This window comes from Asterias amurensis, chromosome 9, assembly GCF_032118995.1.
Source record: "Asterias amurensis chromosome 9, ASM3211899v1".
NCBI classification, from domain to species: Eukaryota; Metazoa; Echinodermata; class Asteroidea; order Forcipulatida; family Asteriidae; genus Asterias; species Asterias amurensis.
The window spans coordinates 20,715,361-20,738,580 of NC_092656.1; the positions used below are offsets into that span (position 1 = coordinate 20,715,361).

Here is a 23,220-nt window from a genome sequence, read left to right on the forward strand (position 1 = left end):
GAAATCTGTTTTATATATCTTCTTTTAGTACAGTTAAATGTGATTGCATTGAACATGAGCTTGAATACGGAAGAAAGCCTTGCATGACATTGACAATGTAGGTACGCCGTCTATAATCAAGCATTCACATCAGCGCACAAATTTGCTTGCAGTCTTAATGTGTGGGATGCCCTCCTGGTGCGGTGGTGAGAGAATAATGTGTACACACATTATTCTTGAGAAAGAAACCACCAAGGTGTTTGAGTACGCCCACTCTTTTCTCCCGTATCTAGATCAAGATCATACCCTTCACGGATCAGCTCTATTAAATGTCTGATGCGTATCGGGGGAAAGCCAAAAATAATGGCTCTTAATTTCCCAGTCACCGAGGCTAACTGAGAGTGTATGCTAAGAGGTAAAAGTATTCAGTGATTGCGAATTCGGAGAATGGAGATTTAATAGATGTTAATTTTGCATCAGGGATAATACAAAACATTTTTTTTTTTTGGGGGGGGGGGCTTTGTGTTTGAGTCCTATATTTGAGGACATATCCTTGTGCTAAGAGTTGGCAAAGATCAAGGCATGGGATTCTATAGAGGGCATGGCCTCTCTTGCCCTGGTCTTGGCCTTGCATGATGCCCCTGATGAAAGTTTCACATAAACTTTAAGGTTTCAAGTTTCAAAATGAAAATGGCCTTGTCATCTCGAAGATGACATTGAAGGCTTGAAGATCCATGTTGAAGAACTGTTTTCATAGAATTAGGGACATACACACATGATTGATTTGGGTTTTTTAAGTGATTTATTTTGTTACAATTTTTATTTTCACTGTATGGACATGATGGCATCCTGCAAAGTTATTTTGCTGAAATGCCCCCATTGATCAGAATCAATAAATGTTTTCTCAACAAATAGACACTGTATTCATGCTAGTTCTTACTTATATTTTATCTTTATTAGAAAGTTTGCCCATAAATCAGCATTGCATTTACAAAAACCAATCTATGACCCTACCTTTAAAGGCATACTCAGAAAGTCTCACAAACCTTCTAGCTTCTAAGAAACCTGGGGTCGATTTCACAAAGAGTTAGGACTCGTCTTATCTCGAGTTAGGGCGAGTAACTCGTCCTACAGATTAATCTTAAGGTCTGCATGCTACAGTGCAGGGTTGGGACTCGTCCTAAGTTCTAAGATTAGTCTTAAGTTAGGAAGAGTTTTTCGAAAAGGACGGCAGTATCATTATGACAGTCACATTTTAAAAGGAATCAGATATAGTAGTTTAGTTCCAATCATGGTTCGACATGTCCCGTGGTTGGCATTATCAAGGAAAATCAAAGTGGATTGAAAAGTGATTCGCTGCAAAACGAAGTAACCTTTCAAGAATACGATTCACAAATTTCTATTCGGGTAGTCTCAATACTTTACCGTTCCTGCAGGAGGAAGGGCTCCATACGTCATGGGCTTTTCATGCGTATGAACTTGAGGAGCGTTCTTTCGTGAAGGCACAGAGGGAAAAAAAAGAACATTAGATTAATCTCCAATGCGCTACTCCGTTTCGTGATGACAGGCTTGCGAAGCTCTTGATTCTCCAGTTGATGTCCTTGGCGTGGCTAATCAGATTTCGCTTAAATTGGCCTTTTTTTGCATGAGAAACTCTGTGAGGAATGTTCTACATGCGGAATGATCAGCCCAGCCCACCTTGGGTCTTGGGGAATTGCGTTGAGTGTCAGTCAGTGGGTACGGCTGCTCGATGTTAACTCGTAGATATGTCACGAGGGGTAACATTACTAGAAAAATAAAATGCTGTGTGTTAGTGGAGCCATCTGCGTATGAGTTGTATAAAATGTGTACAGGGTAGAGCTTTTAGACTTTACAAAATGGCAAAACAAAAAATTTCCTGAACTACACCAAAATGTCTACAGAAAGATGCTAACAATTCAAAACACTCGACAAGATTTTTCCCGGTTGACAACTCGATTTCGTATTCATTATATTATGGAGACCGTGAACAAAACAGCAAAGGGAACAGAAAAGCTTAGTTTCCATCGGGGAATTCTCAAGACTGGGTTGATCCACAACGATTTTTGTGTACAAAGTATTTTAGAGGTTCTTACAGGGACAAGGGAAAGAACAAAAGATGTCTACTCGAAAGGCTTGATATAATGTATGTTCTGTATACCTGTTCCTGTTCGAGCTGTTCCCCTGTGAAGAATTCTGTTGTATAAATAGAAGCGTCGTTGTCAACTTGCCCTCAAAACATCCAACCACAGCAGAACAACAGTCCCAAGTGTTAGTAAACCAGTATGACATACTTCTTTGACCCAATTCAGGATTTGTCTCCATGGAGTATTGATTCTTTTTTTTTTTAAATACAGACAAATAAACAGACACTCTTGAAGAAGAAAAAATCAAATATCCTGTTCTTGTTTAGGTTCCCTAGAGGAGGTGCGCAAGCCGAAGGGACGGTTCAAGTGCCCGGGAAGTGAGATCTGCCAGGGAAATACTCTCAACTCAAATCAGACAAATTCGCAGTGACATTCTGCTCCTGGGGCAACATCGGGGGATGTTAAACAACATCCCTTGCTACATATTTATACAGAAAAAAAGACGGGGGGAAAAGCTCTAGGAGTTGATAGAAATGCACTAAAAGTGTGACTGTACGTGGTTTGGAAAGTTATCGCTTAGGGTGTATGTGGTTTTTGAATGTCACAAACTGGAGGGCTGGGTGGGGCTGATGTTCCGTGTAGCACAGCGATTGTAGTACATGTATAAGTTTGGTTCATGATGATTCTTTTTGTTAGAATTGAAACTTGGTTGGTTGGATTGCAGCTCAGAAAGGATTGTACATCTTTTGTTATGCCATGGAAATAAATTGTGATAGTTCTGCAAGCATTTAGAGCTTGGGTAAAACATTAGAAGAATCTCTGGTTCTATGTGTTGTGAATTCTCAAGAGAGGGCCTAGCCTCCAAAGTTGGATCTGTGTGGAGTAAAGCATGGGATGGTTCATCTGTTTTGGCTGTCAGGCTTCACTCCACTGGCCTAGAGTTGAGGTCAATCATTTTAGTTTTGAGTCAGTACGGTCCTGACTGGACAAGTCTGGCATACTTGTGTTTTCAATCGGATAATAATACCTCACTTGTTAGATATTAAATAAATTATGTTTAAACGTTAACTTTCAGTCTTGTAGGTTCATTTATGTGAGTATCATAGTTTGTTCGCTCCTTGTGCAAATGGGAGAAATCATCTCTCAGGAGGCTGTTGATGTAGAAGCAGTTTTTCCAACTGGGTATTTTTTTTCTTCACATTATTCTGATCCATAATAATCTTGTTCAAATAAAAAATTAGCTTCAAACTTGTGAAATCCCCTTCCCCATCTAAATTCAAGGTTGGCGATAATATTGACATTGAGTAAAAACTAAGTTAAATGAGTACATTTCAAGAATTTGTTTGCATTTAAATCACATTTTTTATTTGATTGGGGGAGGGGCTCAGAATGAGTAGACAAAAAGTGCTTAAAGGCAGTGGACACTATTGGTAATTGTCAAAGACTAGCCTTCACAGTTGGTGTATCTCAACATATGCATAAAATAACTAACCTGTGAAAATTTGAGCTCAATCGGTCATCAAATATAATAATAATGAAAGAAGAAAACACCCTGGTCACACGAAGTTGTGTGCGTTTAGATGGTTGGTTTCGAGACCTCAAGTTCTAAACTTGAGGTCTTGAAATCAAATTCTCGAAAACTACTCCACTTCAGAGGGAGCCGTTTCGCACAATGTCTTATACTGCCAACCTCTCCCATTAATCTTTACCAAGTAAGGTTTTATGCTAATAATTATTTTGAGTAATTACCAATAGTGTCCACTGCCTTTAAGATTTTTAAGCCGAGGCATTTTCATCACCTGCTATAGTCTGACCACCGCAGCGCACAATCTCGTCTCTATACGACGAACACAGCATGTCCTTGGGACGAAAAATGAGATTAGAAAATAAAATTGGCTCGTTGCGAAGAGACGCGCTTGAGAGAACTTGATGTATACATTGCACATTCAGGGAGATGAATTTCATTTCGCACCATTGTTTTGTAGAATGGCGGCTGGCTATATTGAAACGACAATATATTAGGACAGGATATAGTCCGAGGCATAAATGCAATGTTTAGATTTTTACTTAGTACGTGTGGGTTGTTGTTGCTTCTTAACATAATGGGACGATCAGATAGGCAGTAGAATCACAAACTGAAATACATGGTGAGCTTTTGCTAATGTTTTTTTCTTGCTCTTTTTCTCACGGCCGATGAAGTGAACTAGGTGTTTGATGTAACACATCTGGTGATAAACCGCATTTTTTTAACCGATCATGCGATGCGCAACGACTTCTTTTAGTCAAACCAAATAGCCAACTGGAGGTCATGTACTAAGTTATTCATGTTGGCAACGTAGACAGTTTATTTTTATTTTGTTTTATTTCATGCAACACCTAGTACAGCGCAAGCACTAATTGTTTAAAGGCAGTGGACACTATTGGTAATTGTCAAAGACTAGCCTTCACAGTTGGTGTATCTCAACATATGCATAAAATAACAAACCTGTGAAAATTTGAGCTCAATCGGTCATCGAACTTGCGAGATAATAATGAAAAAAACAAAACACCCTTGTCACACGAAGTTGTGTGCATTTAGATGGTTGATTTTGAGACCTCAAGTTCTAAATCTGAGGTCTCGAAATCAAATTCGTGGAAAATTACGTCTTTCTCTAAAACTATGGCACTTCAGGGGGAGCCGTTTCTCACAATGTTTTATACCATCAACATCTCCCCATTACTCGTCACCAAGTAAGGTTTTATGCCAATAATTATTTTGGGTAATTACCAATAGTGTCCACTGCCTTTAAGGACGGATACAAACTTTTTTTTTTTCATTTGAAAATTTAAACACATCAACACAGTCTATCTACTCTGAATTTATTTTAATTTTTCTTTATTTTTTACAACATCCTACAGCACAAGCACCAATTAAAGGATGGAAAAAAGATTTTGTTTTTAATTTAAAAAAATAACTATGCAATAACATTCTACCTACTTTTGTGTATTTTCTATTTTCCATCACGTTATGTGCCATTGTTCGTTTTTATAAATAAAAAAACATTGGAAATTTGTAGTTAATATTATTAACTGATTATTTTATTCACATGGATTTCTTTCAGTCCAACCATAGTCATCCGGAGTTCAAGTCTTGATCAGCTCCCTATCTTCCTAATGCTGACAATCTGTCTACTTCAAATCCGCAGTCCCTAGTTTTAACTAGAGACTGCAGACATTAAATTGTCATTACATAAAAAGACCAAATATTAAAGACTGGCCAAATCTGCTCAGTTCTGGGCATACGGTATACAGAACACATCTCAAAAGAAATAAGCAGAGTATGTAATATGACTAAATTTTGCAGACTGGTGTTATTTTAACCTTTTTTTTAATTTCCCAAAATCTGCAATTTAGTATCTGCTTTCTCATGGTTTTTACTACACTGTCATGACTTCCTGTGGCCTTGAGTAATTCCTTGCCTGAAGTTTGTGCCCCTCCCCCATCTTAAAATCCTAGATCCGCCCCTCAAGAGGAAGGGATGAAGGATGTTACATTATTCCTCCATGGTTAATCCAAGTAGTGTTTCCATGCAAGTTCCGTTACTATGTGACAATGATGAGCTTTATAAGAAACATTTACATAATATAATCTATGATAAACAAACCCAGTGATAATGGCCTTGCGCTGAATCTCCTAATGGACTTTGATGGAGTTAACCCGGATGACAAATATTTTAAAATACCTACAGTTGTCCTCGTCGTTGTGGACTTGTCGGTCCAGTACTTCATGTGGTCACTCAGTAGGTAAAGGCAGTGGACACTGTTGGTAATTTTCACAGTCTTCACAGTTGGTGTATCTCAACATATGCATAAAATAACAAACCTGCGAAAATTTGAGCTAAATCGGTCGTCGAAGTTGCGAGATATTGATAAAAGAAAAAACACCCTTGTGGCACGAAGTTGTGTGCTTTCAGATGCTTGATTTCGAGACTTCAAATTCTAAATCTGAGGTCTCAAAATCAAATTCGTGGAAAATGACTTATTTCTCGAAAATTACGTCACTTCAGAGGGAGCTGTTTCTCACAATGTTTTATACTATCAACCTCTCCCCTTTACTCATTACCAAGTAAGGTTTTATGCTAATAATTATTTTGAATAATTACCAATAGTGTCCACTGCCTTTCATAAGGATATATGTATTATGCATAAACCGATAACAAGAAAATTAGGATTGCATTTTGTCAGATACCATTAACTCAAAGAGTACACCTTTGGGAACGCTGGCCATAATTGCCTTTAAAAGAATCAGTACTGGCAAGAAGCTACATGTAGAGTAGTTTGTAGGCTTGGCGGTCAAGCTTTCTTTAAAGTCACCCGAAGGGCTAATAAACCTGTGCATTTTACTTGCCTCCACGTTTTTTTAACAGCCTGATTTGAAACATTTATTGCCATAAATCTTTGAGAAAGAAGAATAAGCTGCTTGCTTACCAATAAAAGGACATTTCTGATGTGTTAGTGGTTTGTGATCTTGATCAGTTTTCTTAAATTCTGATCTGTTTTTCACTATTTTCTCATGACCCAGATGGTTGATCATTCTCAAACTTCTACAGGTTTGTCAGTTTATGTATATGGTGGATTACATAAAGTGGCAGCAACTGTTTTGTTAGCAAAAAATTAAATTCTGTAATGTTCCTTTAAACGATAAACCAAACAACCCAAGGAAATGAGGAGCAGCCGTTCAAACTACCTGAAACCAAAGAGGTGATATTTCCAAATTAATGCGCCATCCAATCCTCTTATAAAACATCTTCACAGATGCTGAAATATCTTCACAACTGACGGAATTATTGATCGACCCAATAATAATGGCAGGAAAAAAAATAATAACGATCATGCTTCGTTGGCCTTTGTGGAGTTGGACGGCAGACAGCATTTATAAGAAAGCCCCAAAGCCGGGGGGAGCTGCGTGCTAAGTCTTGCAGTTGTCTGGGTGCTCTATTGTTTAAAATCTGTATCAAGGGTAATGAATTTAGGTCACTTGCGTTGATGGCATAACAAGGACGTCGTTGAATCAATGGACAAATATGCGGGGGACGTCAACATTTCGGATGACCAAGCATTGAAGCATCTGCAAAGGCTTTTTGCCTCAAAATTTATTGGGGAAAAATCAAATGTGATTTTGCTTTTAAAGAAACATTGACTCATTTTACTGAAAAGCAATTATCTCTGGGGATGCTTTCTGGCTATTGCTCATGGTCATTTAACACTGCTGTTCTCTTAAGTCCAGTTTTATGAAGTACTTAATGGAGGATTTTGTTTCTGTTTTTTTTGGTACTTTTAGGAGCTAGTTTATGGTATTGCCCTTTTGTTTTGCTCTACTTACATGAGCCTGACAATTATAGAATAAACAAATTTTTTTTTTCCCTCCATATTTTATTCTTCCATTCGTCAGCGTTTCGTTAATTGCATACCTAAATTCAGGCACGGATCACTCTGCCTTTGGGCAATGATGGGTTTGATCGGGTGCCTTTACAATCTCTAAAAGTCATGGTGGTTCAGTTTCACAATGGTGGGCACGTTTTGCCTCGGGATGCAAGACTACCTCTTTTGAAATGTTTTGTGTTGAGGTGTTATTTTGTCGCACGCTTCTGAAAGGTCATTTTTTTGCAAGTACACCTAGCCTAAACTTGCATTGAAATTTGTTTGAAAGAGTTATGATATACTAACGAGACCTTTAACACAGGATTTGGCAGATGAGATGTGGATAAGTTTGAGCATTATGAGCTGAACTTTAAAGACAACTCAGATTACAATGTTTGTTATATGTTTTAATTCCCCCCTTCAGTATAAATTACTTTCACGTCGGGTGACGTGTAAAGTGGCAAACCTTTCCAAACTGGTGATTTAGAAGAAAAAAATTTACAAGAAAAATCATCGCAATCTATGTTGGTCTGCAGGTTAATTAATTTTGTATTTTGTATCCAACTATTTGGCTCAAATTTGCAAGGCAAACATGACCCCATAAGTTTCAGGAACTTCAACTGTGGCAGCAAACATTAAGCAATGGTGGTTTTTGTTAAGGATTGGTTCTGGTTCAACCCTGGAGCAATAATAAATCACTTTTATAATCAGTGAGCTTTCAAATTAGAACTAGTCATTGTTTTCCTCAATTATCAATTCCAACCCAATGCTTTGCTGTTAACAAAATGGGATCCCATTACAGATGGGCTGTCATACATGTACCTCTGCAACAATGATACACAAATTATCTGCATGTGTTTATGCAGACTGTCTCTTAAGCTGATCTTTCTCTAGGGGTTATAGCCCCCTCTGTTGACAATTCATGAACATGATAAAAAAAATGTGTGCATTACTCGACACCAATGTGACCTCTATTCAAATAATCCAGGTACTGAGGCATATGTATACATTTAACGCAGTGGACAAGGTGTTACATGTATGCTTATTGTTTCATGAATTCATTTATCTATTGTTTGTTTAGATGATTTCCCTGTCAAGGGAACTCGGCAAACTCCCCCCACCAGGGGATATAAACACCAAGCTGGCAACAGCCAATCTCTCTCATACAAACATTGGTTTAAAGTGTATGATTATGAACTGCAAAAATCAAGAAGTTGTGATTCAGTAACTAGATGAAAGTATTCTAGTATTTGTGAAATCGGCAGTTAGCTTGGTAGGATTAATAACAGTAGTAATAATTAATAAAATGGAGACAATGCCATTTCTGTCACATAGTGCTCGACACTCCTGGCGCAGAAAACCCTAACTAAGTTGACATCTGGGAACCATATACAAATAAACAGAAAGTGAAACAACTTTTTGAAAGAGATGGGTTTTTAGTTCTTTTGAACCCCCAGTTTCAATTTCAAGTCCTTCAGTGAGTATAAAGTGTACTTCTATCGTCTGTTAAAATAGTAGTTTTTCCAATGGTTGTTATGTTTTTTTTTAAGTACCCTGAGTTTTAGACAATCCATAAATGATATGAATGGAAATACAGGCAGGCTTAACTTGTGGGTTTTCCCTTGAGGTTCCTCCCACATTCCTCCCACATCTAAAACTAAACAGTTTCTTTTGTTTTCCTGATCATCCTGTCATTGGCACTGATTGTGCTGTTTGACTTTGTAATCAAATAAATAGTTAGTTCAAAACATCAAAAGAAGCCACTCAAGACATTTTCATGACGTTTTACATGTTGAAACATGTTATGTCTATTGATCAGTCTATAGACCCTATTGTTGAATATTTGCCCTACAAGATGGCTTCTGCGAGCGTGTGCGTGCGTGTGTGTGTGCGTGCTTGTGCTGTAGAAATCAAACGGGGAATGATGCGTGCTGGGTGTTTCTTTGATGAACGCGTGTAGACGCGCATACGGTTCAACCTACATGAAGGCGACTTGCATAGCAAAAGTGGGTTATTCAATACGGTTAAGTACATAACAAAACCAGTTGCAACCGTTAGAAGAAAAAAAATGCTTCTGTGACGGATTCAAAGTGGTACCATCTATTTGTGTTTCATTTCATATGGAGTTTTTTGCAATTAAACAAAAAACAACCTAATCATACCAGCATTTTTTCTGCCACTTACCCATACCTAATTGACAATTTGTGATGCCAGTGTCTATAATGCTATAAACCTGAATACATTATTTAACATTTTGTTGTAGTTTGAGGAATCCTGAGGAGGTTAGATTGTCATTTGGTGATTACACTTTGCAGGGCCTGAATATTCATTTTGAATTATATTTCTTTAATGTTTTTATTATTATTGATATTTATTTTAAATTTTTTATCAATATATTTATTTATTTTCTTGTATTATTTGTGTTATTATTTATTTATTTATTTATTATAATCATTATTATTATTATTATTATTATTATTATTATTATTATTATTATTATTATTATTATTATTATTATTATTATTATTATTATTATTATTATTATTATTATTATTATTATTATTATTTTTTGTTTTTTTTGTTTGGGGGGTCCACAAGATTCCAAGAAGGGTAACGACATACATGTTATTTGGGAGATTTTGTTTAAACAACTAATCGTTTGTGCATTTTAAAAAATCTATTCATTGGGGATGGGGCAATAGTGGGGACTGCAGCCTCCCGCTCCCCCTCATGGTTATGCCATTGATCCTCAGTAGGGCCTGTAAGCAGAAAACTGAGAACTAAACAGAGACTTGCATAGTCTCTTCATACGGTGGATCCATCCTAACATTAAGTCCCACCTAGAAATAACCCTCACAAACACCCAACCATCAAGACCCTCACATACACCCAACCATCAAGCAAGCTTAACGCCAAAGTCTAAGGATTTACCCCGTGGGTTGTTTAATTGGTGAAAGTGCAGTCTACCCTCATCTCGATCCAAACGGTGCTTATTGAAACACAGAATTCAATCAAAACACTTTACAGTCTCGCAAATATACGTGTGGCTGGCCAGAGAGAACTTTTATCAGCCCATTTGAGAGTCAGATGAACCTACTTGAGGCTTTTTTGTCGAGGAAACGTTCTCTTTTATGAATATTGTTTTCTATTTCTGGAGTATTGTTCTGAATCCGGAAGTGCTCTGGGAATGTTTTGTTAGGATAGTATTTATTGAAAGAGGCTAGTCAGACTATTATTTTTTATAGCAACGGTTAACTCCAATACAGCTGTTTATATGAAGACAATAAATGTACTATGAGGGTTCCATTTATTGTTTTTTATTAACCCAAATTGTAAGATGTTTGAATCTTTAACAGTAACATCTACAAATTTTGGGATTAAATTGGCAGATCTGGGATCAGGTTGGCTCAGTTGTTTCTTAGCCAGCCTTTCACCTCTGTGGACCCTGGTTCGAATCCCACCTCAGACTTGAGCCTTGTATGCTGAATTTCTAAAAATGTAATGATGCAGAAACCATTGATACTTAGATCACATCAAGAGTCAAACAAAAGGAGAAAAACTAACAAGACAAACTGAAATAATAAAACAAAATTTAGATTTTTAAAATAAAAATTATTTTTTTCCTTTTTTTTTTCTTTTTTTTTTCTCATATATTTTTTTCAATTGTATTTATTTCTTGGGCAAACTCTGTTCAACTAAAAAGAATACACTGTCTTTTGTCCTTCTTTTCAAAGCTGTAGAAAACTTAGAAGATTAAAAAAGTCCCAAGCATGGATGCACTAGACACTTCCCCCAAGTAATGAAGGTATTGCATGCCAAATAAATCACAAAGCAATTCATGACCCCTAATTCATTCTGACTGTGCACCATCTCAACACATTAATGTTGTCACTCATTGTAACCAGTTTAGTTTACGTGTCCGCTAAATCGTAGAGAGTTAGTCTTCCGATTGGCAGACACGGTTGCCATGCCGATGGTCACAAGCCTTTAATTGCAGGAGCAAACATGAGCGAATGCTAATGGCACTGTTTATGAATGATCCAATGTGTTAGTCGTTTTATGAATACTGTAGTCTTGTTAAGGAATTAAGCGGCGCGACTGCCAATTGAACAATATATTCCCTGTATTTGGTTCAGTGTTTGCTAATGACTGATTTATATGTAATATGAGGGGCGAAAAGAGACAGCTTATTTAGCATCATATATCTAAGGGGGAAGGAATCGACCCCCCCCCCCCCCCCCCCGACCTGTTATCAATGTTTGTGCCGTGATTAATGTTCCCGATGGTTTCCTTGCGACAGTGACAGTGAATGTCACAAGCAACACCAAGTATGAACAAGGCTTTGATATATGTGAAGAAATCAAGCAATTAGTTCTTAAAGGAACACATTGCCTTGGAACGGACGAGTTGGTCAAAACAAAAGCGTTTGTAACCGTTTTTTATATAATGCATATGGTTGGAAAGATGTTTTAAAAGTAGAATACAATGATCCACACAAGTTTGCCTCGAAATTATGTGGTTTTTCTTCTACTGTGCGAACTAACACGGTCAGCCTTTTATGGGAGTCAAAATTTTGACCCCCATAAATGGCCGACGTGTTAGTCGACGAGGTAGAGTGTCATGGCCGAGTGGTTAAGAGCATCGAATTCAAGTTCTGGTGCTAATTCACCGAGTGTGGGTTCGAATCCCGGTCGTGACACTTGTGTCCTTGAGCAAGATACTTTACTATAATTGCTTCTCTTCACCCAGGGGTATAAATGGGTACCTGCGAGGGTAGAGGTTGATATTGTGAATGAAAAGCTTTCAGAGCGCCACGGCAGCTCGGGGCTGTATACTCCCTAATGGGAGCTGAGAAAGATTAAAAAGGGATGTTTATTGGCCCAATGACCAGGGGACTAATGTAAAGCGCATTGATACAGTTTATTGTGAAATGCGCTATATAAGAACTTGTTATTGTTATTGTTATTGAGGTAAAAGGAAAACCACGCAATTTCGAGGCATGTTTGTGTGGATCATTGTATTCTATTTTACAACATCTTTCTACCCATATGCATTTTATAAAAAACGGTTACAAACGCTTTTCAAAGACCAACTCGACCGATCCAAGGTAATGTGTCCCTTTAAGTCGGTCCCTGTTTTTAAAAAAAATACGAGAAGAGCTAAAAACTGCTCTATTTCAGTTATTGAGGACAAGAGAGACGGACTGACAAATAAACAAAAACCTCACCACAGGAAAATATCCCTACAAACAAGAGTATACACCATAAAAAACACATTAGAAATAAACTAGCCAGAAAAAGCTTAAAGAGCTCTTTCAAACAAAAGAATTCCATCATCAGAAGGCAACTGTAGTTTAGTTAAGTTTTAGAAACTAAGCATTGTTATAAAACTAATTTTAGAAATCCCTCTTGCAACTTGACTGTCTCATTGACTGCACTTTAACCAAATCAAATGTTTTTCCGTCCGTTTTTAAATACAAATCAGTATCCATCTAGCTGGAAATGATTTTTCATCTGAAACTCAAGCTCTGTATGCAATTGACTGATAGGCATGAGAGACATTGACGATTGCCTCAAAAATAGTGCGTAGATTATTGTCAGTGATGTAAATGCATACACTCTTAAAACTAAAGAGTTGAATCCAACACTTGCATGTGTTTGGTGAGTGACTACACTTTGAAAGTGTTGAATCCATTATTTTGTTGGTTAAATCTAGCATTTTAAATTTTTGATCCAACGCAAAAAGGGTTAATTCAACAATTTAAGTGTTATTTCAACATTTCTCAAAACAATTCCTTTGAATTGTTGGATCAGCTTTTTAAACGTTAAACTGGCACTTAAATTGTTGACAGACTACTTTAAAATGCTGGATTTAACATATAAAATGCTGGATCCAACACTTTCAAAGTGTAGTCACTCACCGAACACATGCAAGTGTTGGATTCAACTCTTTAGTTTTAAGAGTGTACATAAACAGTGGAAATCTAACGTGCCGTAGAAAAGGTTATATCTCATGCTTTACTGGAGGCTTTTTAAAGAAAGTGTCACTGATTACTGAACCCTAATGTCCATGTTTTATGGGAAATAAAGTCCCGTCTTACAAGAAAACTTACAGATAATATAATAAGGAAATATATAAGTAATAATTTTGTGAGCTAAACAACCTTAACTCACAGTTTAATTTGTGTGCTTTCAGATGCCTGAGAAACGCTTCAGGCCTGAAGTCTTTCTCAGATTCAGTGAGTGAGAAATTACCTTTTCAGAGGGAGTTGTTTCTCACAATTATTTATACTATCAATAGCTCTCTGTTGCCTCGTTGCCAAGTTAGTTCTTATGCTAATATATACTTTGAGTAATTATCAAACGTGTTCGGTGCCTTTAAGAGTAGATAACTAACCGTTGCGGATCATCCTCCGCCCCTTGCAAGGCAAATCAGTATCGTATGCACATTTTCAATGGGATGCCATGGCGCCATCTTACTAAACAGGAAGATATGGATGTAGCCACAGGCAACAGTGTCCTACTAGTTGATGTATGTAACCTCCTGTCAGGTATCAAGTGTCAAGCCCTTAAGAGATAATTAAAACCAAGTTTTTCTGTTGCGAAGTCAACGTACAACGCTTAAATTTTGTCATAGCAAATTGCGCCGTTTTCGCAAAGTGGTGGGTTTCCTAAAGCAGTTTCCTCAACCCAAAGTCCACGTTATTTATTTTATTTATTTATTGACATCCAACAGCGGAAAGCCGCCACTTACAGAAATCGTTAAAAACCGTTTATGAGAAAATTGCATTAAAAAAAAAAAAAACTGTTAACCATTTTTGTTTAAAAATTTAACTAAAAAAATAATGCTGACTTTGACAATCATAGAAAACTGTCAATATTTTTTTATTCTTACAATTATTTTCAAAAATATTACAACTGAATAAAAATTACACAAAACTTTTACGTAAAACGAAAAAAGGGCTGTGAGAAAACAGTCCACAACTCTTGCGATCACCACATTATCAGCACGCTAAACTGCAGTAGTACTAACAGTCAGTACATTCAAACTAAGATGTACATGCACGTCGGGGTACTGAGCTTCCACTTTCGGCAGAACTGCGGAGAACCTTTAACAAGTGCAACAAGCTTCAGGATTATTCACTGATATATTCAAATCCGTCCAGTGTGACACCAGAAAGCTCCTGCCCTACTTCAACTTGTTTTTATAAACGCTCTAATCCAGATCAAATGTCGGCATCACTTGCATTTTTATAAGACATCCAAAAGTGCGGGTTTGATTTAGCGATTGTACCAAATCCATGAGATTCTTAGGGTGTTTTTTCTGTAAGAAAGGGGAAGGTGAGGACGTGTAGGCTTTAGGGTTTCTAGCAAGGGACAGTACATCGTTCTTTGGACTGATCCAAAGTGATGAGTGGTGATTTGTGATATGGCCCAATTTCATAGAGCTGCTTAAGCAGAAAAAGCAGCTAAGCACAACAAAATGTTGGTTACCAGAATAGGGTTACCAGCCAAACTATGTCGCATGAACAATTTGTGACTGGTATAATTTCTACCAAGCAGGAAATTGTTAAACAATATTTTTCGCCCAAGCAGCGCAATGAAATTTGGGACCAGGTTGAGGTGCTTCAGCCAGGGCACAGCTATCATAGAGCAGGAGTCGATTTCACAAAGAGTTGGGACTAGTCCTAACTTAGGACTAGTCCTAGGAGATATTAAAAATGAATGGCTAGTCCTAAGTTAGGACAAGTAACTCGTCCTAACTCAAGATAAGACTAGTCTTAACTCTTTGTGAAATCCACCCCTATTTCAGCACAAAAAGTTTGCTTACCAGAGTAAGGTTACCAGCCAAAACACCATGCCATTTGCAGCTAATACACTGCTTATTTCTGCTTAGCAGGAAATTGTTAAGCAATACCCGCTGCTTTAGCAGCCATGATATTCTTCCTACATTAGTCTGATTTCCGATTGCATTGCCCTTGGAAAAATCTCAACAATTGTAATTAAATAGGACTGAGAAGTCTTTTGAAGCCTTCACCATGTGCACATCTAGGTCAGCCCTTGTGCTCAATCAGATGTTCCTATATTTTTTTCCAGGAACTAAATATGATGCCTGTTTGAAAGCAGCTTTATGTAAATGGGCCAAGGTCCAAGTGGTCTGGCTGGCTTGTTCAGTGTTGGAACGCAATCTCAATTAACATGAAGTGTGTTCTTGTGACATAAGCTGGTGGACTGGTAGTCTTGGTTCCAAGACCATTGGTGTCGCGCGGTCACACACAACCAACGTTCCGATCTACGCACGGCAAAAACTGTACATGTGTAATGAACGAACGTTAGCAGGCGCTCTTTTTCTCTGATATCTGTATCTCACCATGGATACAGGGTTTTCCCTTAACCTTTTTAGTGAGAGGCCAGCAGGACAAGTCAACTTGGCATTTCACTGGGCTGTCGCTTTTTCACTTAAAAAAATAATAATACAAAAATCAATTTTTAAAATGAAACAGGGATGCTTTCTAATACACTTCAGACAGAAGTTAAGATCCAGCAGAACACTACATCGAACTTGACCCTTCAACGTTAACCTCTAGGCGTAAATTACCATCATATAGCGTATATTTCGTGACAAGTGGTGAGAATTATGGTTGAATGCCAAAGATCGCGCGCTGTTCTAAGATTGCGCCCAAGCTATCCGGCACAAACTTAAAAATCCAGCAAAGAAAGTCTGCGCCGTCACAAAATGGCACACCGTTCAAGTTAAAAAACACACAACTTCCCCACTTGTACAGAAGATAGGCACATCTACCCTGAAACAGTCATCAATCAGCTCAGGTCACACCATCACTTTCTCTCTAGTTTGAAGCCAGGCTTTCTGATGTTGTAACTAGTCCATTATCACCTTCTTGGTTAAGGTTTGCTTGGACATTAGTAATTTATAAAGTGCATGATCTCTGATGATGACATTACTAATGAGTCACAACTCAACTCACCAAGTGCACGTAGTTTATGTTTTCAAGACCATCTGATGGCCACTTCAGAAAGGTGTTTATTCAAGTTAAAAGCTTTTAACCAAATGAGATTATAAGTACAAATAAATCTTGCGCTTGCAGCAAGCCAAATATATATATCGCTAATCACTGGTATTGATCCTTTAGAGTAGTGTATCGACGTGTGAGCGTTTGACTTTAAACAGCAACAAAAACCAAGCCCTGCACATGTTTAGCATGATCGTCAATCTGAAAGTGTACTTGGGTTTATACAATGAAACGTAGCCCACAATATGTGAACAGTACTTGAGTATATATGGTTTTACAATTTGACAAAGATTTATGATAATAGTAGTGTACATTTATGTCCGCCCTGAATGACACTCCTGGCGCCAAAGTGTCAAATTTATTTGAGCTTGTTAAGAATGATTTCATGAGATGAAGCAGCCTCGCTTGAAAGGTCGTGAGGTGGAGCATATTGCTGCCAGATTAAGGTAGTTACACCGGGACAAACCCCTTCTCTTTACAGTAAATACACTGGGTTCTTTTTACATGCATACACAACATACAGGACCAACAGCTTTTCGTCCAATCTGAAGGACGAGGCAATAATGGTGAGGTGCCTTGCTGAAAGGACACAAGTGTCAAGACTGGGGCTCGAACACTCACTCTGCTGTTCAGAAACACCAGAGCTAAAATATCACATATTTTTTTTCTAGCTGATCTAAACATGTACAAAGTATTCAAGCATAAAACATGACCAACTTCAAACTGATTTTTTCCCTCTCTCAAAAAGCCAAAATACAAGATATTCAGTTTGTGGCACGACTGACTATTTGTACATCCGTGCACAAATCTCTTTCAAGTCGGCCTACATTTGTAATTACAAAACCTTTTACGAGATGAGAGTGGCATGTACATTCCTCTCATCAAATACCCTTAGATTTGGAGTATTAGTACACCTGTATCTCAATGGGTACATTACGCCCTCATGGGGGCTATGAAGTGGGTTGCCATCTGGGTGGAAAGTACCCACTTGGGCTCAGGTTCAATTAGGTAGCTAGCAGAGAAAGTAGTTATTGTTAGTTTATTGAGTGGATTCAAATAACCAATGTTTCCTCCTGCCTGTTTGAATCACAAGGGACTGTCCTCACGTACTTACAATGTATACATCAGTTTGTTTGGTATCATTACTCTGCTGCAATTACTGGCACTGAAGGGGAAACAACATGTAAAATAACATAATCTGCCTAGCAAGTAGATACACGTTGTTACTGCAAACCAAAATTTATATACTTTGATACCTCACCATGCAATGCCTCAAATCCCATAAACATGTAAAATAGCTGTTAATTTTGCATCAGGGATAAAGAGCACGTTTTGGTTTCACCCTTAAAGGTCAAATAGTTGTGCTTTATACTCAGATCCATGTAGGGTGAGTCATCCCTCTAGATGCCCCAAGCGATGGGTAGGGGTACACGCAAAGTACATTTTCCGCTAACGGACGCCCCTTTAGTCAAAGGTCAAATACCCATTAAGGTACTCCCCGGAGAAAGGAGAGGGGTCCCTCTGGAGCTCCCAAGCCAAGGGTAGTTTTTAGGGTACACTACAAAGTTCATCAACCCATCTGACCTGTCGCCTAAATAGTTGAGAAACAAGGAGCCTTTAGAGTACTTTACTATGGGATGGTGTCCTTCAGGAGATCCTAAGAAATGATGTTTTTACGCACAAGGTTGATCAACTTGTCAAACTTAACCCCCTCCCCATCACTTAAATGTCAAATTGCAATTGCGTACTTCACTCAGAAAGGGGTAGGGGAGTACAGAAAGTACAACAACTTATCTGTCATGCCCCCACATCCCTCCCATCAGTTGAAGATCACATACCTATTAAGGTACTCCACTCAGCGAGTCAAGGGTAGGGGTAGAGAAAGTATGTCAACCTATCTGTCATGCACCCACCTCCACCTCCCCCCATCAGTTGAAGATAACACACCCATTGAGGTACTTCACTCAGTAAAGGTAGGGGAACAGAAAATACAATGACTTATCTGTCAAGCCCCCACCTCCCCTTCCCGAGCTCATCAGCCCCCATCAGTTGAATATAACACACCCGTGACCCATTTAAAGGTGCTCCACTCAACAAGTCAAGGGTAGGGGTTAGAGTACAGCCTATCAGCCATGCCCCTACCACCCCGTCTGAGATCAGAGTGAGGCAAGGGTAGGGCTACAGAAAGTACATCAACCTATCTGCCATGCCCCCACCTTCCCCATCAGTGGAAGATCAAACACCCATTAAGGTACTTCACTCTGACAGGGAAGGGGTAAAGTGCATGAAACGTTCTTGCCCCCACCCCTCCTCCCCCATCAGTTGAAGATCACACACCTAGTAAGGTGCTTCTCTCAGCAAGGCAAGGGTAGGGATACATAGAGTACATCAACTGACCTGCCATGCTCCCACCTCCCCCATCAGTGGAAGATCAAACACCCATTAAGGTACTTCACTCTGACAGGGAAGGGGTAAAGTGCATGAAACGTTCTTGCCCCCACCCCTCCTCCCCCATCAGTTGAAGATCACACACCTAGTAAGGTGCTTCTCTCAGCAAGGCAAGGGTAGGGATACATAGAGTACATCAACTGACCTGCCATGCTCCCACCTCCCCCATCAGTGGAAGATCAAACACCCATTAAGGTACTTCACTCTGACAGGGAAGGGGTAAAGTGCATGAAATGTTCTTGCCCCCACCCGTCCTCCCCCACGCATCGCTTTGCTGTGTTTAATGAACTGGGTGCCCATGGAGTACCTTGTCAGGTGACTGACACACTGGCAAGAAGCCGAGGATCAAACCCTGCAAATTGGATGATATACCTTAACCTTTACCCATTGGATCCTATAAGATAGGAGGGTGTTATGTACTCAATTATAGAAGATGGGCATTCTCCACTGGGTGTATATTTTAAGCACCGTTGGTTACTGACTTCTCTATAATAGACAGGGATTGTAAAATCTTGATCATTGCAGGTGCATGACGAAAGCCAGGGATCAGACCCTGAGAGGGCTTGAAAGTTCCTGACTAGGTGTTTGACCTTTAATGAGTGGGTGTATTATCAAACGAGATTTCCCGGACGTCTAACAGCATGGGAAGCTGTAGTCTTGAGTTATAGACATTAGGATGTCTAATTGTGATTTCCTCTCCGACAGCCTGTAAACTTCTTAAATGTAGCATTATGTCCATGCACCTACCTCATGGCGCTTCATTTCACACCAAAAGGAGATTGTTGCCCAATAAATTGTCCGGATTTTCGTGGAACCTCATCGATGAACAATTTAATCTTGAGATGAGCATCATTCTGTATACCGTTACATTTTGCTGTAGTATCAATAGTGTATGCACTTTGTGAAATTGGCCTAGGTCATAGATACTTGTACTTTGTTATATGCGGCATAAAAGGCTCTACACCATAGAGTTATATATAAGAACCAGAGGGCGCACGAGTGATGCTTCGTGCACAAACACCATGGGACCGCAAGATGTCAAGCGCGTCATTCTGCACGCGCGTTGAATATGAAATACACCTTTGAGTTTTTTTTTATTGAACGCTCACACGATGCTGTTTGTGCAACTTACAAAATGGACACACAAACACATGCTGTGAGATGCCAGTTTTGTCAACTTAGAAAATGGCCGCCTGCACGCATGCCGGAGCGCGTATATAGGCCAGTGCGCCCTCTAGTTCTTATATATAACTCTATGCTCTACACTCATCTTCCAGGAACACATCACACTTTTTCTTTCCAGTGATAAAAGGTCTGATAAAATAAAATGGCTTCCGGCAAAAAGAAAATGGCATTACCGTTACATTTTTGTTTCAAGAGTTACCTCAAAGACATGTTTTTCATTCCCATAGAGAATTTTAACCTACCTGTATAGACTTAGTATGACAGAAAACCTATCAAACTTTTTCCCGCCAACAAGTAGTTGGTTGCCGGATGTTTCAACCCTAGCAGAGTCTTTCGCGAGTCTTTCTTCAAGACAGACTCTGCTAGGTTGAAACGTCGGGCCGCTAACTAATTTAGCTTTTGCATTTATACCACAGATCCTTTTGTTTGTTTAGCAGTTTGCATTAGCTTGTACTGTTTTTCAAAAACAACAAATTTCTTTAAAATATTTTCCCCCGGGCACACCTCGATTTTACAGGTAATTATAATAACAAATTCTAACAATAAAAAGACAGTCGCAGCTTAATCGTACAGAACCAGTAAATGTGGGATACTTTTCAGGGATAACTTTGCTCTAAAAACTTATTTTTTCTGTGTTTTCGTTCTGCAGTGAGACCAACCGATTGGACAGTGGCCTTGTGGTTGAGTTATGGACCAAAGGGCTAATATGGGACACGTTACTTGGTACATCATGGATTCCACTCCGGAATATCAAGCATTCAAACCAGGTGAGATCAGAACCAATTTGGAACTCAGCTCTTTGACATTGACCCCCACTTGCCCCTCCCTTCAGCAACAGACAACCCCCCCCCCCCCAAAAAAAAAAAAAAAAATAATAATAATACTAATAAAATATAAAAATAATAAAAAAATAACTATAAAAAAATAAAAAAATAAAAAATAAAAACCTAGGCAGAGGAGCAAGACAACTAAATAAGTAAACAAACAAACATACCTTCAAGTCCGACACAACAAAAAGTGGGACACAAAACCTTAAATATTTTGGATGACTTATGTTTTGACAATCCTTCCCTATGAAGTTTGTTCCCATAATATTTGTTCATATTTCCACTCGCTCAACACTTTAAAGGTGTGCCCATATCTTGTTCCATAACCACATAACTGCGTAGAGAAATTATTATTGAATAATTGAGAGGTGCTTTGTTTCTAACCAAGTAAGTTTTGTAATGCCATTCATTTTAGGAGCGGTTACCAAACATAAACATTCCCTTTAAATGAGAAATAATTTGTCAGAAGAAAACAGAAAAAAGTATTGCACAGCAAAGCGCAAACAAAAATTACTGCATGTCTTGAAGCAAAAGGGCACCTCATATACCAAATTTGTGCTTGACCTGTTTTTTAATTACTTTCTCTCGGTAATGATCCCAAATCAAAAGATCAGGCTTAACACTTCTGACAGTCTGACCTGGGGCCAATTTCATAGAGCTGCTTAAGCAAAAAAATTGCTTAAGCACAAAAATAGCTCGCTTATTTTACACATGTTACTGGCCAAAATTTCATGCCACATACATTGCTTGTGACTGGTATTTAGCTGTTGTTTACTTAGCATAACAAGTGAGAGGAGTCTTGGCCGGTAATCTAATTTTACTAAGCAATGAATTTTTTGCTTAAGCAAAATTTTTTGCTTAAGCAGCTCTATGAAATTGGGCCCTGTCCCTTTAGGTTTATGCGCCTGATTAATCATTCCAGTAGAATTAAACCTTGGATATATTTATTGCCGCTCTTCAATTGCCGCTCTTCAATGTGATTGCTTGCGTACCTCGTCGTCGTAGCCCCCTATACGACATCTGCAACATGCCAGGGAAATAAAACCAACCTGCTCTTCAATTAAACCTTCATTATTACTGGTCTGATAAAGTTCCTGAAACTTGGCATTGGTGGCAGTCATATAGCAAACCCTGGATGACTTATATTTCCAATACATGACAGCATCTGCCGGTGTATGTTTAGATTTATACGTGGACTAGTCATTTCATGCAATGTAAACAAGAGTGGGGACCAAAACTGCTGAGCTTTTCGACACCTCGGATGAGTCGAGCAAACAGGACGGACTTACTCGGACGTTTTGGAAGCCGCCTTAGACACGAATTCTCTGACGCAAGCTTTAATATTACCGTGGGAGGAGAACAATTAACAAGTGTAAAAACAGCGACGTTGTGGTTTTATTTGGTGACGGGAAAGTCAGGTTCATCCTTTTCGTGTATGGAGAGTAAAGCTTCTGATCTGTGGTTGTAATCGCCAGCTTCTAGGAGCAATATTAGCGTTCTGAGTAGGTAATAACACTGTGGAACTCCTCACCTTGTATCATGGCTGTTCAGTCGACCCCGGCGCAGCTTCACTTCTAATATTTCTCTTTATGAAGAGAAGGAGGTGCTGCTTGCTCTGGCTCTGGCATGCTTGGTTGGACGTTACGGTCCACGTACTCACTTCGTAATTTCTGTCTCCCTCTGCTCTATACCTTTTTTTCTCTTTTGCATTATTACTAATCTTGTCTTGAAATTTTTGTTGCGTTGCGGCATGTACAGGAGGGAGATGGCGACTGGCATTCGCTGGACCGAGAGGTAGAGGTGAAGAACAGGCAGGTGAATGGCACCAAGATCCCCACCGGACATAAGGTGCTGATTGACGCCCGCTTTGAACTGCCGTTCGGTGAGTACAAAACTATTTAGCACGTTTATTACCAACATATGACAAGTATAGACACTTTATACTGAATGGTTAAGAATGTCCAACCCAGCAGGGGCTAATTTCATAAACCTGTTTAGCAGAGAACTCTGCTTGACAAATTTAAGGTACCAGTTTGAGTGGGGCACCAGTTTCAACAGTTTGAACTTGATTGAATTTTAGCTGGCACCCAGTTTCTGCTTAGCAATTTGTTTTTATGTGCTAGGTATATTTGTGTGCTTGCAGGCTTTATGAAAATGGGCCCTGGATTTGTATGGTACACCATTGAATTAACCAGCAAAAACACCCAAAGTTCAACTTAACATTTGGAAGTGTAGCTTTTACCTCA

At 38.8% G+C, this 23,220-nt stretch overlaps 1 protein-coding gene across 9 annotated transcripts in view; it reads left to right on the forward strand.

The window, feature by feature from the left end:
* LOC139942104 (protein unc-13 homolog B-like) overlaps positions 1–23,220 on the forward strand; it is a 170,900-nt gene that overhangs the window by 66,163 nt on the left and 81,517 nt on the right. For all 9 annotated transcript variants that reach the window (XM_071938796.1, XM_071938800.1, XM_071938801.1 and 6 more), the window contains exons 4-5: positions 20,797–20,914; positions 22,733–22,856. In XM_071938796.1, the coding sequence (XP_071794897.1) occupies positions 20,797–20,914; positions 22,733–22,856 (242 nt within the window). The remainder of the gene's footprint in view (positions 1–20,796; positions 20,915–22,732; positions 22,857–23,220) is intronic.